This window comes from Leopardus geoffroyi, chromosome C1 (assembly GCF_018350155.1).
Source record: "Leopardus geoffroyi isolate Oge1 chromosome C1, O.geoffroyi_Oge1_pat1.0, whole genome shotgun sequence".
Classification (NCBI taxonomy): Eukaryota; Metazoa; Chordata; class Mammalia; order Carnivora; family Felidae; genus Leopardus; species Leopardus geoffroyi.
The window spans coordinates 43,506,447-43,524,650 of NC_059328.1; the positions used below are offsets into that span (position 1 = coordinate 43,506,447).

Consider the following 18,204-nt stretch of genomic DNA (forward strand, 5'->3'; position numbering starts at 1 on the left):
TGACGTCGCATCATCCCAGTGCCTCCTGACTCCAGATCTGGAAACACAGAGGACCCTAGCATTTGCGGATAAGCTGCTGGACTAAAGGGCTCGCTCCCTTTCTCGGCTTAGGGTCTGTCTGAAGCAGAAGGCAGATCATCTGAAACCTGACCCCAGACCAAGCAATACTGTCTTCTCTCCGGTCACTGGACAGCCGTGGCCACAAAAGACCTGAAGCTTCGCTCCTCTCAGCTTCCTCTGGCTAGCGTACCAGTGAGTACGCTTCACATCCAACATTTTAAAAATCAAACCTTTCTCCCTCTTTTCCCTGCACCCTTTATCTCAAGGATCACTTACCCCAGCATGGTGCCTGGCATGAATTAGTAAAAGTGACCCCTTCTAGCTTTTTAGTTTATAAAGCATTCTTACAACCATTGTTTGATTTACCCTGAGAGGAAGACATTATTATCTCTCATGCAAATGAAAAACCAGAGGTTGAGAACATTAAACACATTACAAGAGTAATCCCCCCAGTAACCGGGCACTGAGGCTTTCTAAGTCAGTGTCACAGGAAATTTACAAATGGGGGAACTAAAGCGCTCAGAGAGGGAAATAACTTCCCCCAAACTCCCACAAATCATAGATGGCAGGGCATAGTCAATAAATATTTTTCAATTGGTATTATGTCTGTTTCCAATAAACCTACGATTTGAAGCTAGACACCAAACATTCAAAGGGTTACGTGGTCTGGGGAATATTTGGGTGGGAGTAGGGGTAAGAGGTGCCGGTTCCTTACGCATTTATAGGAGGACTGCTGACACTCTGCTGGAAGTTGGTTTTGTCTCAGGCCACTGAAGGGCTTGACTTGAAGAAGAACTTGCATAGAAAGACAGAAACCAGGATGGAAACCTCTTCAAGCCCAGGTCAGCAAGCAAAGGCTGACCAGAGAACTCCCACCCAGACCTGCTGGGTGCCCTTTTACATGGGAGACACTTTCTCCACTCTCGGGCCTCAGTTTCCTCATCTTTCAAATGGGTGTGATAAATCCTACCCCACCAGCCTTGCTGAAGGCTGTGAAGAAAACAGTTTAGAAGGCTCTTACAAACACTTAACCAGAACAACCACCTTAGGGTACAAAGAAAAAAGTTGCTCCTCCCATCCCTTTATCCTCCTCTGTCCTTTCCAAATATAATCCTGACTTAAACATCTCATACATAAGACATTGGTGGGGGCGGGGGAGTATGGATAAAAATAATTGGGGGTTGGGAGAATGGAAGTAGGAAGATCGTAGGCAAAGCATCCAGATGAAAGGTCTCTAACCAAGGCTCGGGACAAAGACTATGTTTAGGAGAGCCATTCACCAGGTCTGCCGAGAACTCGATCTTCAGTTGACAGCTATGATTTTTTAAAACTTAAAATGTTGCAGGAGGGTATCTGTTTAAGAGAGGATTATGCGTGGAGCCGGGCAAGGCAGGGAGTTCAGGGCAGCAAATATTACTCATGTCTTGCACACCACTCCTCTCTCCCTAGCAAAAGAGAATTTTATATGTGTATCCCTGTAATAATACTCTAAGGCCATTTTTTTTTTTTTTTCTGTATCTACCCTTTCAAACAGGACCCCTATCTGCTGGAGAAGAGACTGACATTGAAAATGAGACAAGAAATAGCACTCTTCTAACAAACTCTGATGTTTTTGTTAAAAAGAAAAACAGTTTGCGTTCATTTAGTTTTACCAGTCCCTGAATTAGGAAGTTGGATATTTTCTACCCTGAAGAAGCTCTCATCTCTAAAAGCAAGACACCCTACCTAAGTTGCTGGGGTTGATGCTAAAGAAGTGATGTCTATAGAGCCAAATAAACATTTTGTCTTCCTTGAGAATCACCTGGATAGAACCAAGAGGTTCCAAATGCTGAAATAATGAAATCCCAAGCCTTGGTTTCTCTCAGGGAGGAAAAAAAAAAAAAAGGGCAGGGGGAGAGGAGCACACAGCGTCTTAACAATTTCCTCAATTTCTGGTTAATTATCTGTCAGCATGAAACTTATAAATAATGGCTCAATAATAATTAACTGTGATGAGAAGAACAGGTTCATGAGAATCCCCACATCATCGCTGACTTTGAGCCCATAAACCTTCCTTGGGCCTGCACCTTATACTCACCAGCTTCACTGGGTGGAGGAAAGGTATTGCAAAGGAACTTCTGACCAAAGATTATGCTTCTGAAGCTTCAAATTGAGAAAAGCCATTTTCTAAGTCAGAACTTGACTCAGGACAGATCATAAATTCATAAAATTTTCTAACAGGAATCCAGAAATCATCTGATGTAATTAATTCCTTACTTGAAAGATGGGGAAACTGAGGTTCCAAGAGGGGAGAGGTCTTGCTGAAGGCTTCTGGTTTTTGTTACTTAGGGAGATTGGAATAACTCAAAATATGCCTGCAACTGGTTCAGAGATCCTCGAGTTGCTATTCACCCTAATTTATAAGATTCTGATAAGTTTCACACAACTTTTATCAGAAATACACAGAAGTAAAATTATGTAATCTGAACTTTCTATACACACACTTCTCCAAAATAGGCTTACTGATTTTAAATGAGATGCTTCCTAAACAGGCATCATTTTATAATGACAACCGAGTCCCAAACAACTAGAAAGAAACTGAGGAGCACTGCTGAAAGTTCCACCAAGTTCTCTGGAGAATTCCCACCAAGGTGTGCGGTATCCAGGCCAGGCAGCCCGAATTTCTCCACACCTCCGGCCAGACACGTTGGCGAGGGCAGACTTACCCTTCCCGGCGGTGGCCTTGGACGGACCGTAGTCTCTGGGGCTCCGTGGTCGGAGGAGGTCGTGGGCGCACGGAGGCGGCACGGGCGGCCGGGGCAACAGGTCACGCGGGCCCCCATCCACGCAGCCGCCGCCGCTCACGGTGACCCTAAAGGCCATGTGCGTGCCGCCGAGGCCAGTGGGCCCGCGGCCTGAACCCGGGGCGCCGAGGGCCTCCTTTGGCCTCTTGTCTGGGTGCGCATCTGCCACCTCGCAGTGCATGGCGCCAGGGCAGGGCGCGCCGCTGGGGGTCGCGCCGGGCTCCTGGGGAGGGGAGAAAGCATCAGCGCATTAGTAGGAACGGACGGAACAGCCCCTACGGTGTCCCGGGGGAGGTTTGGGCAGGTCACCACTCCTCGGTTTATTTCTTGTCTCTAAAATGAGTTAGCTCCACCACACTTACCTTAATCTGACGCACCCACCTGATCCCGCAAAAGCCCCTTCCAGGCACAAGAGTGGCTCATACTTCCTTCTTTGGTGCGTCCAGGGCCCCCGCCACCCGCTGCCACAGCGCTTTCCGAGGGGCCCGTGTATCCTCCAGCTCAAATCCACCTCCACCAGTACCAGCCCGCTTTAAAAGGGAAACTGAGGCCTGGAGAAGGGAGAGTGGCTGTGCGGTGACACCCAGTGAGGCAGGAGCGGGAGGCAACTAGTATTCCCTGGGCAGGGCTCCGGCGAAGCCACGGAGGCTACTCCAGGTGGGTCAGAGGCTGCGCGCCTCCTGAGCGCTCTGGGGACCCGGCTGCACGTAGGGACCACAGACTGTGCACCCACCAGCCTGGGGCGCAAACCCTCTGAGACTTACCAAGACCCCCCCTCCCCCCTAAGCCAGGAGAATGCGAGTCCGACGATGGGCGCTCACTCCCGCGACACAAACCCATCACGAGCACACAGAGAGACACGCACACTCCCACGCGCAGCAGAGAAAATGAACCCATCGCACGCGCAAACCCGCACAAAGTCTGTAACGCCCATGGACGCTGGCTCCAACGCATACCATACACCCTCGCAAATGCACGCCGGGGACACAGTGTGCCACACGTCCTGCTCTCACTCACCCGCTCACTCAGCAACACTAGCAGCGTCACTGGCTCACACTCCACAAACACGCGGGCTGCGTCCTCCTCCACAGAGTCTCAGCCCCTCCATCATCCCTCCTGGAGCAAGGGCCCGGGGCCCCCAAACTCTCCTTTCCTCTCTGCACTCCCCGCGCCATTCCAAAGCTCCCGGGATTCGAGCGTCGCTGGGACCCCAGCCTTGGATCTCAGGCCCTGGCGCCCGCCCCCTCCCCGGGTCACGGGCCGCGCCCCCTCTCACCTCGCCGCTGCGGCTGCAGCTCGCGGCGCGCACCGCTCCGCGCGCCTCCACTGGCGCCGCAGCCCCCGCAGCCGCCGCTGCCGCCGCGTCCTGCGGGGCGGCATCCCGGGAGGGGGCGGGGCCCCGACCTGCCAGACAGCCGCTCCAGCCACTGGCTAGCTGCGGCTGCCTCGCGGAGACCAATCGCGGCGCGAGGGCGGGGCCTCCTTGCCTGGGGGGGCCTGGGCAGGGCCCGGCGCGGGGCTGGGCGGAGGGTTTGACAGGCGGCGGCTGCCGGAGCCCTGCGCTGCCCGCTGCCCTCCGGCCGCCTCGCCGGGCAGGGCGGCGCCGCAGGCGGGAGAGGCTGGGCTCTGTCGTCCGAGCTGGACTGGCCGGGCGGTGGAGTGCACTGGGCGTCAGGAGAGCCAGGCTGTGTCCCCGCCTGTCCCAGCGACTGAGGCAGGACCCTTCCCTCCTCCGAGGTCAGTTTTCTCCTCACCAAATGGGACCGGCGAAACCTACACGCGGAGGTAACAGATGTGAAAAGTGCTTTAAAAGTTTTCTTGCAGGATCCAAGCGGCTCGCTTGCACGCATTTCATAAGCCAGTCAGCGGCAACGTTGGGACGCAAACTCAGGGATCTCAGACCACTTTTCTTAACGTTTTCGTTTCTGTGGTGTTTTCCACCCTAGAGTCCAGGCTAGAGGGTCTCAAACTCCAAAGTTAAAAGACAAACAAAAACAGGGGCGCCTGGCTGGCACGGTCAGTACAGCATGTGACTCTTGATCTCAGGATGGTGAGTTCCAGCCCCACTTTGGGCGTAGAGCTTACTTAAAAAAATTAGAAAGGTAAAGATGTTTGTTTAAAAAAAAAAAAAAAAAAGACAAACAGAAACAGATGCCCAGGTCAATATTTTCTTTTTCAAAACACAATGTTTATTTATTTGTTTTGAGAGAGACAGAGCAGGAACAGGGAGAATCCCAAGCAGGCTCTGTGCAGTCAGCACAGACCTGGAGGCAGGACTCAGTCCCACTAACCTCCAGATCATGACCTAAGCCAAAGTCAAGAGTGAGTGGCTCAACCGACTAAGCCACTCAGGTGCCCCGATATTTTCTAATTAAATCTGTAAATCTGTCTGGGGACAGAGCCCCAGCGCCCAGATTTTTAGCAAGCTCCCAGATCTTCACAGACTTGTAAAGGCTTAGACACATTCCTTCCGGGCCTGGAACCCGGTTCGCCTGCATTCCGGGCTCCTCACAGACAGTAGTGTCTCAGGGATCCCTGTCCAATGTATAGAAAGAACACCGCACAAACAGGACTTCAGGGTGACCGGTAGCAGTGGCTCAGTCCCCTTCTCTGAATTTCAGTTTCCTCCTGTACAAAACCGGGCTGTTCAGCTGGACTGGACTATTTGCCAGGGCTACTGGAAGGGCCCAATGGGGCCCCTGAGGTGGTCTCTGCATTTCATCTCAGTCCACCCCCTCTGCACTGTTTGCTAGGGACCTGGGCAGGCTCCAAGGGACCTGTCTGGCTTCACACTCTCTGAAGGGAGCGGTCTGACCTCTTTGGTCCTGCTCTCAAGTTGAAAAATGTATATGGAACCCCTCCCTATGACACAAGTCAGGTCTCACAATAGAGGATTCTGCACAGAGTAAGAGACCTCAAGCAGCATCCCTGGAATCTTGGGAAACCAGGATTTTAGAATCCTAGAATTCCAAAATCTGATTTCCTGTAATTGACTAAATATAGCATCTTACAATTAGAGAGCAATAGCGCTAAGAAGGACCTTGGAGATTTATTTAGACCCACCCCCACATTCAAAGGAGAGAGGATGTGACTGGGTGTGGCACCAGCATCCAGCCTTCCTCACTTCGATGCCAGCCAGTTGCCTCTATTAGGTATAGGATGTCAACCAACCTGTCTGTGACACATAGGTCAAGGGCATCTCAAGGTGTTGCCTCTGTCCAGGGATTTGGAGTCGGGGATTGTTGCTACTTTTTTGGTAGGAGGGGAAGGGGTAGAAAGGAGCAAGAGTAGCTCAGTAAGCCCTCCCGACACACCACTAGGTGCTACTCCACACACCCTCCTTTGGAAGTGCCTCCAATAGGCCACGTGGCTTTCGCAAATCACAATCTCACTCTGGACCTCAAAATCAAGACAGGTGGAAGAAGATGGCTGGCCTTTCCAGTTCTGCCCTTCAGCCAAGCCCTCTGCCTTCCCTCCTCACCACACACACACACACACACACACACACACACACACACGCACACTCACATACAGCATCGCACACTTAGGACGATGAAAACATTTGCTGAATAAGTCACTGAATCAACTGGAACTTCAGGCAAAGGCTCTTCCAATTTCCAAGGTGCACCAACAGCTCATTCACTTACTCTTTATTGGGAACCTACCCTGAGCCAGCCCCCACACCTGAAGTAGAGAAATGGAGATCCTGCCCTTCCTCCAGTGAGCTCACAGCTCCACCCCACCAGGACAGATGGGTTTGTAAAGCCTGACAAAGCAATGAGAAGGTTAATCTGCTCAATAAAATAGGCCTCTTAAACACTTGTATACTGCAGGAGCCCTTTGGGGATATACAGAATCCAGTGGGTGCATGCGGTTTTTTTCCTAGAAGGAAATACAAGGCAGTGTTAACAGTGGTTAAGGGAATGGAGGACGGGAGGGGGGGGGAGGGGGGGTGGAATCCTGTACTTTTCATTTTTTACTCTTCTGAACTGTTAGTATTTTCTAACAGTATATATTATCCTCCCTCTTTTTCAGTAGGGGTTATTTGAGTATTAAGAGTATGAGCTAGGGGCGCCTGGGTGGCGCAGTCGGTTAAGCGTCCGACTTCAGCCAGGTCACGATCTCGCGGTCAGTGAGTTCGAGCCCCGCATCAGGCTCTGGGCTGATGGCTCGGAGCCTGGAGCCTGTTTCCGATTCTGTGTCTCCCTCTCTCTGCCCCTCCCCGGTTCATGCTCTGTCTCTCTCTGTCCCAAAAATAAATAAACGTTGAAAAAAAAAATTAAAAAAAAAAAAAAAAAAAAAGAGTATGGGCTATATTTCTTTTCTTTATAGTTTTGGTACGAAAATAAAACTCATTCATATTTTAATTGTCAAGAACAAAACCAAGCAAAACAAATAAAACCCACTTCTCCTTTTAGCAGGCCAGACAATAATGTGTGTTTTTTATACTCACCAGTGTTCCCGCTCAAACCCACTTTTGCCCTTCTAGTCCCACATACAGCCTGTCTACTAGATATCTCCATCAGGGTCCATCTGCAAAAGCAAACATCGTGTTTTCTTCTCTGACTTAAGTCTTCATTCCTGTAACTACCTAGATGAATGTCCCCATGGTCAAGTCTCCCATGTTAGAAGTCTGAGACCCAGCCTAGGTCCCTCTTCTCCCACACTCCCATATTTGATTTGCCATTAATCCACTTAACAATCCCACCCTTCCTGCCCCCCCCCCACCAACATTTCTTCCCAACTCTTCTTCCTGCCTCAGCCTCATCTTCTTCCCTAGCTTCCATTTTCCCTACAGGTCTCTCTGTCCGTCTCTGAGGCACAGATTTGATCACATCATTTCCCTATTTAGGGCAATGATTATTAATAGATCCCGGGGCACCTGGGTGGCTCAGTGGGTTAAGCAACTGACTTTGGCTCAGGTCATGATCTCGCAGTTTGTGAGTTCAAGCCCCACGTCGGGCTCTATGCTGACAGCTCAGAGCCTGGAGCCTACTTCAGATTCTGTGTCTCTCCCTCTTTCTACCCCTGCCCTGCTCACGCTCTGTGTCTCTGTCTCTCAATAAGAAACATTAAAAAAAATTTTTTTTTTAAACAAAAAAACAAACAAAAAATAAATCCCAACAGCCATCTAAATAAAGTCAAACCATTTTCTCACTGTACCATTTGGCCCTATCCTATGTTCCAGGAACCCTAGAATATTTTTCATCACCTAGAACCCAGAACATATACTCATGTCTTCATGGTTTTGTATATGATGCTTACTATGCTAACATTTTTCCCTCCTGTCCTTCTTCATACTCCTTCCTGTGAATTGTTTGATACACAGCTCAAGTGTCACTTTTACCAGAAGCCTTGTTGGAATCCTCTGGCTACAATTATTTTCTTCCCATACACTCTTACAGAAATCTCTACTTCATTCCATCTCAGAACTTATACTGTTTTAAAACTACCTATTTAACAGCCTCTCTCTTCATCTAGAGTGAGACCTCTCTGAGAGCAGGGGCAGCCTTTTGCCTTTGTAACTCCAGAACCTAGAACAGATTCTAGCACAAAGTCAGTACTAGATAAATGTTTATGGAATGCTGATTGAATTATTAAAGACTGACCACTACTCCATTTGCTTAACTGCATTTCTAGCTAAGTGCTTCTTCAACCTATCATGACTTCCCCACTCACCATCTTTGTCCACAGTCTTAAGAATATACTCAGCAAATGGTTGAGGCAAAAATAGACATTTCTGTGTATCTAAGGGTCTCCTGTGTCCTGGAGATATGCAAAAGGAGAAGGAATAGAAGTGATGAATGCTACACTGCTTACCCTGCCTCTATTTCTTGCAGCAAGAGAAGAATTAACATTCACTGGGGAACCTACTACGTGCCAGATAGTATGGCTGACACTCTTCATATGTGATCTCATTTTATCCTGAAAACTCTGAGAGAGAGATTCTCTTTCCCATTTTGTAGGTAGTTCCAAACTAAGTGATTTACTAAAGTTCTCAGTCAAGAGTCCCAAGACGAATCATTTGAGAAAAACATAGTCTCTTCAACAAATGGTCCTGGGACAACTGGATATCCATATGCAAAAGAATGAGTTGAATCCCCATCTCATACCATCTACAAGAAGTAACTCAAATGTTCCTAAATGCAAGAGCTAAAAACCATAAAATGCTTAGAAGAAAATGTAGGGGTAATCTTTGTGACCTTGGATTTGGCAATAGATTCTTAGATGTGAAACCAAAAACAGAAGCAACAAAATTTAAAAAAGAAAAAAAAGGACTTCAACACAATTAAAAGCTTTTGTGCATCAAAGGGACATTATGAAGATAGTGAAAAGACAACATACAGAATGGGAGAAAATATTTGCAAATCATACATTTTATAAGTGTTTGGTATCCAGAGCATATAAAGAACTCATATAACCCAACAGCAAAAAGACAATCCAGTTAAAACACGGGCAAAGGACTTGAACAGACATTTCTCCAAAGAAGATGTACAAATGGTCAACAAGTACATGAAAAGATGCTCACCCTTACTAGTCATTAGGGAAATGCAAATCAAAACTACAATGAGGTATCACTTCACACCCACTAGGATGGCTATAATTAAAAAAAAAAAAAACAAAACAAGTGTTGGTGAGGATGTAGAGAAATTGGAACCTTCATATATTTCTAGTAGGAATGTAAAATGGTTCAGCCATTGTGGAAAATAGTTTGATGGTTCCTCAAAAATTTTAACATAGAATTACCATATGACCCAGCAATTCCACTCCTATCTACCCAAAAGAACACTGCTGTGGAAACAATCCAAATGTTCACCAGGATGAATGAACAAACTGTACACACACACACACACACACACACACACACACACACACAAATGGCATACTATTCAGCCTTAAAAAGGAATGAAGTACTGTTACATGTTACAACCTGGATGAACCCCAAGACACAAAAGGATTCCACTTATATATCTTTTTTTTTTAATGTTTATTTATTTTTGACAGAGAGAAAGAGAGAGACTGGCCGTGAATGAGGGAGGGGCAGAGAGAGAGGGGGACAAAAGATCTGAGGCGGGCTCTGTGCTGACAGCAGACAGACCCAATGCCAGGCTCAAACTCATGAACTGTGAGATGGTGACCTGAGCCAAAGTCGGACACTCAACTGACTGAGCCACCCCAGGTTTTTTTTTTTTTTAACATTTATTCATTTTTGAGAGACAGAATGTGAGTGGGGGAGAGGCAGAGAGAGAGGGAGACACAGAATCAGAAGCAGGCTCCAGGCTCTGAGCTGTCAGCCCATAGCCCAACGCGAGACTCGAACTCACGGACTGCAAGATCATGACCTGAGCCGAGGTCGCACACTTAACTGACTGAACCACCCCGGCGCCCCTGTACGATATATTCGTAATAGGTAAATCCGTAGAGACAGAAAGCAGATTGGTGGTAGCCAGGGGCTAATGGGGATTATCTGCTTAATGGCTACAGGTTTTCTTTTAGGCTAAGGAAAAATTTTTGGAATTAGATAAAGATGATGGTTGCACAGCACTGTGAATGTTCTAAATGCCACTGAATTGCTCACTTTTAAGTGGTTAATTTTATGTTACATGAATTTTACTGCAATAAAAATTTTTGACTTAATTAAAATTAAAGATTGTGTGCCTGAGTACAAAGCTTGGGTTTCCTTCACTGCACTTTGGGGCTTTCATTGAGGACAGTCCATAGAATGACTTCTTTAGTGGTTGTAGCTCTGGTGCTATTAAGCTGAGGGACCTGACCAAGTCACCATCCCTGGTTCCTTGACACTGCATCTGCCAAATAAAGATGACAGTCCCTGACTCACCAGGGCTTCTGTGGAGACTCAATGAGAAGGTGGAAAAAGATCAAATCACCAGAAAATGAAAAGTCATGATGATGATAAATGAAATACCCAACATAGTTCTTTCACAACTTCTAGACTTCTTTTATTAACTTGAAGATGCTTTGTTATCATTTATTATTATTATTATTATTATTATTATTATTATTATTATTAGAGAGAGAGCACGCACACATGGATGGGGGAAAGGGGCAGAGGGAAAGAGAGAAAGAATCCCAAGTAAGCTCCACGCTCAGTGTGGTGCCTGACGCGGAGCTCGATCTCACCACCTTGGGATCATGACCTGTGCCGAAATCAAGAGTTGGACGCTCAACTGACTGAGCCACCCAGGTGTCCCAAAGATGCTCTTTTTTAGAACAAAGAAAAACCCCTGAAGAATCCTAATATGGAACACAGTCATAAAGGACCAATAAAGATGTTCTAGATAAAATCTCAAATATGATTAGGGAGAATAAGAACCAACTGAAAGTAGGAATAGGAAGGAACTTTCTTAACTAGAAAAAGGGCATCTACAAAAACAAAACCTACGATCACACATTTACACTATACTTAGTGGTAAAAGATGAATGATTTTCCCCTAAGATTAAGAACAAATAAGGATATCTGCTTTCACTATTCCTATTCAGCAATCACACTGGAGGTCCTAAGCAAGTGCAGTAAGGCAAGGGGAAAAAAATTGACACACACAAGTTAGAAAGTAAGAACTAATATTCTCTATTGGCAGGCAACATTATCATCGATGTATAAAATCCCATGGAAACTATCCCAAAAACCCTCGTAGAGCTAATAAATGATAAGTTTATCAAGGTTGCAGGATACAAGGTTAATATAGAAAAATCCATCACGTTTATATATACTAGCAATAAACCACTAGAAATTTTTTTTTAATTTTGCCCATTCTCTTTTCCCCATCTTCTGATGTCACCATAACAGTACACATGAACATCCTGGCAGATGCTCTCAAGAGCATTAATGTGACAGGAGAGACAAACGCCAGGGCCTTATTAGGCCATGCTCCAAAGTCATCATCCGGTTTCTAACTGTGATGATGGAGCACGGTTACATTGGCAAATTGGAAATCACTGATGATCACAGAGCTGGGAAAATTGTTGTGAACCTCACAGGCAGGTTAAACAAGTGTGGAGTGATCAGCCCCAGGTTTGCTGTACAACTTAAAGATCTAGAAAAATGGCAGAATAATCTGTTCCCGTGTCACCAGCTTGGTTTCATTGTACTGACAACCTCAGCTGGCATCATGAACCATGAAGAAGCAAGATGAAAACACACAGGAGGGGAAAAAAATCCTGGGATTTTTTTCCTAGGGATGGAATACATACATGCAAATAAAATGCCTCATGGACAAAAAAAAAAAAAAAAAAAAAAGTTGGTTGAACGTCCAGCTTCAGCTCAGGTCATGATCTCAGTTGGTGAGTTCAAGCCCTGCGTCAGGCTCTGTGCTGACAGCTCAGAGCCTGGAGCATACTTCAGATTCTGTGTGTGTGTGTGTGTGTGTGTGTGTCTGCCCCTTACAGGCTCATGCTCTGTCTCTCTCTCCTTCAAAAATAAGTAAACAGTAAAAAAATTTTTTAAAAAAGATATAGTTAGATATAAATCTAACAAATAAGTACAGAACATATATGCTGAAAACTACAAAACTCTGATTAAAGAAATCAAAGTAGATCTAAGTAAACAAAAGAGGTATACTTTATTCATCATTTGGAAGATTAAATATTATTAAGATGTCCATTCTCCCCAGATTAATCTATAAATTCAGCACAACTTCAATCAAAATGCCAGCAGGAGTTTGTTGTTGTTGTTGTTGTTGTTGTTGTTGTTGTTTTTAATAGAAAGCAACAAGCTGGTTTGAAAAACCTATTTGGAAAGCCAAAGGAATTAGAATGGCCACAGTTATGAAAAAGAAAAAGATGGAGGACTCACTACCTGATTTTAAAACTCACTATAAAGCTATAATAATCAAGACAGTGTGACAATAAATTATATTTTAAAAAATCAAGGCAGTGTGATACTGGCAAAAGGATATTCACATAAATTAATGGAACAGAATATTCCATATTCTATGGAACCCACATATGGCGAAGAGATTTTGTCAAAAGTACAAAACAATTGAGTGGAGAAAGGACAGTCTTTCAACAAATAGTGCTGGAGTACCTGAATATACATATACAAAAAAACAAACCTCAGCCTATACATCACACGCTATAAAAAATTAACTCAAGGGGCTCCTGGGTGGCGCAGTCGGTTAAGCGTCCGACTTCAGCCAGGTCACGATCTCGCGGTCCGTGGGTTCGAGCCCCGCGTCAGGCTCTGGGCTGATGGCTCAGAGCCTGGAGCCTGTTTCCCATTCTGTCTCCCTCTCTCTCTGCCCCTCCCCCGTTCATGCTCTGTCTCTCTCTGTCCCAAAAATAAATAAACGTTGAAAAAAAAAAAAATTAACTCAAAATGGATCAAAATGCAAAGCTGCGACTTCTGGAAGAAAATAGAGAAGAAAATACTTGTGACTTCAGATTAGGTGAAGAGTAATTAGATATGATGCCAAAAGCACAATCCATAAAGAAAAAAAATGTTAAATTGGACTTGATAAAAAATTAAAATTTTTGCTCTTCAAAAGCCACTATTAAGAGAATGAAAGGACAAGCCACAAACAGGGAGAAAATATTTGCAAATCATATATCCAACTAATGACCTGCATTCAGAATTTCTGAAGAACTCTCACAACTTAAGAAAAAGAAAACAACCAACGGTTTTAAATGGGCAAAAGATCTGAACAGATACTTCACCAAAGAAAATATGCAAAATAAGTACATAAAAAGATGTTCATCATCATTAGTCATGAGGGAATGCAAATGATAAACACACTGCAATACCATTACACATCTATTAGAATGGTTATAATTTTAAATTTAAAAATAAAATTTTAAAAATATCAAATGCTGGGGCGCCTGGGTGGCGCAGTCGGTTAAGCGTCCGACTTCAGCCAGGTCACGATCTCGCGGTCCGTGAGTTCGAGCCCCGCGTCAGGCTCTGGGCTGATGGCTCAGAGCCTGGAGCCTGTTTCCGATTCTGTGTCTCCCTCTCTCTCTGCCCCTCCCCCGTTCATGCTCTGTCTCTCTCTGTCCCAAAAATAAATAAAAAACGTTGAAAAAAAAAATTTTTTAATAAAAAAAAAAATAAAAATATCAAATGCTGGCAAGAATGTGAAGCAAGTGAAACTCACATAAATTGCTGGTAGAAATGCAAAAAGGCACAACCACTTTGGAAAAGTTTGATATTTTCTTACAAAGTTAAACATAATACTTGCCATACAACTCATACAAGCCAGCAACCTCCTTCCCAGTATGAAATGAAAATCTAGGTTTACACAAAAACCTGTACACAAAGATTTTTTAGGAACATTGTTTGTAATCCTCAAAAATAGAAAACCAAATGTTCCTCAACTGCAGAGCAGATAAACCATGGTAAATGCACAGAATGAAATACTATTCAACAGTAACATAAAGTTGATTATTGACATACATAACAACATGGATGAATCAGATGTATCCTCTGCCTCCCCCCCACTCATTCCCCGCCCCACACTCTCAAAATGAATAAATAAACCTTAAAAACAAAAAAAAAAGAAGAAGAAGCCAGACTCAAAAAACTACATACTGTATGATTCCATTGATGTAACATTCTGGAAAAGGCAAAATTATAAAAAACAGATCAACAATTTCCAGGAGTTAAGGGTTAGAAAAGATGACTACAAGAAATGAGGCAATTTGGGGGAGGAAGGGCCACGATAGAACTGTTCTGTATCTTGATTGTGGCAGTGTTTACACGACTCTACGCATTTATCAAAGCCCTTAGATCTGTACACAGTGAATTTTACTGTATGTAAATTAAAAAGAGTCAAGTTGGTTACTCCTAAAAGTGGAGTCTCTTCTAAATGACGCCTTAGGCTCATCAAACTCTCTCTACAAATAGAAACTGATAAATGGCTTGAGAAGTCAAGTTTCTCCCCACCCCCTCCTTCTCCTTTCTCCTCTCCTCCTGTTTTCTCTTACATGAATGATGGCACCATCAAGCTGGGATCCTAGGGGTTATCCCAGGCTCCTTCTCTCCCTCCACCCACATCTAGACTCCAAGGCCTGTAATTCCTACCTCCCGTGTACTTCCTGTAAGCGCTCCTTCTCTCCATCTCCACACTGTGGCCTTCACCAGGCCTCATCATCTCTAGTCTGTATCACTGGACCAGCTTCCCATCTGGGTCTCCTGCCTGGCCCCTGCAATCCAACCTCCTCCCTGCAGCCAGAGTGATCTTTCTAAATTACTAATCCCACCATGTTGCTCTCCTAGCTGAAAGCCTTCTGAGTGCCCCCAGCTCTTTGGGGGCAGGAATTGTTCTATGTGCCACTCTAGCCCTGGTACTGAGCACCTGGTATGTGCCTGGTGTCCATGCACACTCAGTGAATTATGGTTGAATAGATGCATAAGTTAATAGAGTGAATTAAGGAGCTGCCAAAGGATGTGAAGACCCTCCAGAAACTCATTCTGAGAGATCAGAGGTAGTGTATGCACATTCCCATCCATCTTGATCCAACAATATTGACTGAGCACCTACCATGCCCAGGATCTGTTCTAAGGAGCCAGAGACTCATGGAGCTTCCAACTGGTAGTGGACAGAAAGTATTCAACTAATCATACAAATCCATGCACGTACGTGAATCATACAATTGAACAAAGATATAAGGTCCTGAAGGAGAAATGCCCCATGTGATGAAAGGCTGTGAAGTAGGCAGGGGTGTTGGGGGCTTGATGAAGTTTAAAGGGTCACAGAAGGCTTCCCTGAGGAGGTGATGATTCAGATGGAATCTTGGAGGAAACAAAGTCACTGGTCTCAGAGCTGAGGAAGAGCTTTCCAGCAGATGGCCGAGCATGTGCAAAAAGCCCTGAGATGAGAGGAACGAAGATCCCCTTCCAGGCAGCAAAAGAAGGGCAGTGTGAATGGAAGCCAGTGAGTGAGGGGAGGGGAGGCCCCAGATGAGGCCAGGGAAGGGAAAGGGCTGGATCCAAAATTGATGAAGAATTTTAGGCTGGAGACTGACATAATCAGATCTGTTCTGAAAATACCATTCTACCTGTTGTGTAGAAAGTGGATTGAGAAAGAGGCAAGTGCAGATGCTGTCAGAATCATCAGGCCTAGTCCCAAAGAGCAATGCTGGGGAGCCTGGACTCAGGTGGCCAGGGTTGGTGGGGATGGACAGAAGTGGCTAAATGCAGCTTTATTTAGGAAGTTAACCTGACAGGCCCGGGTGATGGGGGCGACAGAGATGGAAGGGAAGGGAGAGGTCAAGCATTTGGAAGTTGCAGTTTTCAACTTTGGAACTTCCCCTGGGTGGCCCAAGGCATCCCTCATCCTTAATGGTGGTTTCTGGAAGCCACGTTGCCGCAATTACCAGGCCACTAAGTTATACCCCTTCCTCACTCTCATTACTGGGCAACTGCTCTCCCATAAAAACTTTAGTTGGCTTTCAGCACATCACTGTATTTGTCAGGAAACAGAACCAGACAATATAGTAGCCTCTTAAGTAGTCTCCCTGCTTTCATTCTTACCAGCCACCCCCTCTCCCCAGTCTACTTTCCACAGAACAGATTGAATTTTGAAAAAACATAAGTGGGCCCAAGTTACTCCTTTGCTCAGAACTTTCCTCTGACTCAGAGTAAAAGCAAAGTCCTTATTGTAGCCTACCAGTCCGGACATGGATTGGTCCTCTCCTACGTCGCTGACCTCACCTCTGCCACCCCCCACCGTGCGCAGCCACTCTGCTCTCTTTGCTATCCCTTGAACTTATCAAGCGCACTCTGGTATTGGGGTCCTGCTTTCTGGGACTTTTCTCCCAGTTATCTGGCCAAACATCACTTTACCAGGAAGGCCTTCCCTGACCTCCCCACCTAAAATGGACGCACTCTGCTAGTTACTACCTACTTGCTTTATCTACTTGCTTTTCAGAATACTCACCGTCACGTGACGTTGGTTTATATTCATTGCCTATCTCCTCCAACTACAGCCTTAGTTTGCCTACTCTGAGCTACTTGCTATCCGTATGAAAACGTGTCAAATATTTGCTGACAAAGAAAATAAGCCAGTTCCATCTTATTATTTAAGAAGATCTAAAAGGGTAATATGGTCTTCTGTCCTAATAATAACAATAATTGTTATTATTATCATAGTTAATAGCAACCACAAAAACATTACAATTTTTGAAATAAGAATGATGGACTTCGGTATAGCAGGCCAATTTGTAAGGCTGACTCCAGAACCCAGTGTCCTTTTATAGCAGCCCAAAAGATACAAAGCTTTTCTTACTGTTCTCACATGACCTCTTCAGTGAGAACAAGGCGGGGCAAACTGACCACTCATTATCTGGTGATGGACACAGCTGTCCTCTCATAACTGTCTAGCTTTGTGGAAAATCCTGGTGACTTATTCATGTTTTAAAACACGAATAAATAAAAGTCCACTAAAACAGATTTATCTTTTCACTCACAAACAGTACTTCTGTCCAAAGTTAGGAGGTTTTCCATTGGACTTGTACATTGAAATAAGAATTCTCTTTACTAAACTTGATTCAACTAAATAAGTCTTAAGCTTGAGACATATTTGGAGACAGTGTTCCATTTTCACGAGGAGAAGGAGCAAAGCCTGACAGAGCATCACGGTTCCGTTTCAAAGAAGACAAGGAGTAAAGTCTAGATTCTGCAAGAAAATCACAGGCTGAAATTTGCAAAGGAAAAATAGCAAGCTATTTCTAAGGTTTTGCTTCAAAAATACATACTCCTCTCACACATTCTTGGGGATTGTTTCTTCAAGATGATAAAATACTCCTTCCTGGGGTGGGGGGGAGTGGAGGGGTGGGGTGGGAAGTACAGCTCCCAAGAAAATTAAGAGCCTGGCTTTGAAGACAGATCTCCATGCATCTGAGTCCCATCTCTATTAGTTGTGTGTCCTTGGGCAAATCGTGTCATTTCTCGCCTCAGCCTCCTCTCCTAGAAAACTGAGGTGAACGACATAACCCTGACAGATAAATGGCTATTAAAGATAATGTGTATGGAGTACGGAACCTGTTGTCCAGCACCCAGCAGGTGCTCAATAAATGGTAGCAGTTATTGCTCTATGAGCATCTATCTACAGAATCCCACTCAAGCCATCAGCACTTTCAAATGTAAGATACTAAAACAATCGATTTTAAAAGAACATTTAGAAAATACAGAAAAAAATAAATCTCCACCAGTACTATGAATAAAATCTCCCCCCTAAACAAATGAGAAGTGGTGTGGACTGCAGACATCTCTCCTTTAACAACTTTGAAATAGTGACCTCTGCTGGTCAGTGGAAAACCAGAGCTTTCCAGCCAACTCTTTCATGATTGAGCAAGGGTTGAGTCAGCGAGGCTTGGTCCCTGTCCCTGGAACAAAAACCAGGTG

At 45.0% G+C, this 18,204-nt stretch overlaps 1 protein-coding gene and 1 pseudogene across 2 annotated transcripts in view; one reads left to right on the top strand and one right to left on the bottom strand.

Moving 5' to 3' along the window:
- Positions 1–4,243, bottom strand: part of GLIS1 (GLIS family zinc finger 1) — a 229,179-nt gene extending 224,936 nt beyond the window's left edge. The window contains exons 1-2 of one of the 2 annotated variants that reach the window (XM_045477464.1): positions 4,120–4,243; positions 2,766–3,066 (exon numbers count right to left, since the gene is read on the bottom strand). In XM_045477464.1, coding sequence (XP_045333420.1) covers positions 2,766–3,024 — 259 coding nt within the window. In that variant the 5' untranslated portion in view covers positions 3,025–3,066; positions 4,120–4,243. The remainder of the gene's footprint in view (positions 1–2,765; positions 3,067–4,119) is intronic. The other variant, XM_045477465.1, reaches the window with a different exon arrangement.
- A 7,136-nt stretch (positions 4,244–11,379) lies between these two features.
- Positions 11,380–15,138, top strand: LOC123596798 (annotated as a pseudogene).
- Positions 15,139–18,204: the final 3,066 nt, after the last annotated feature.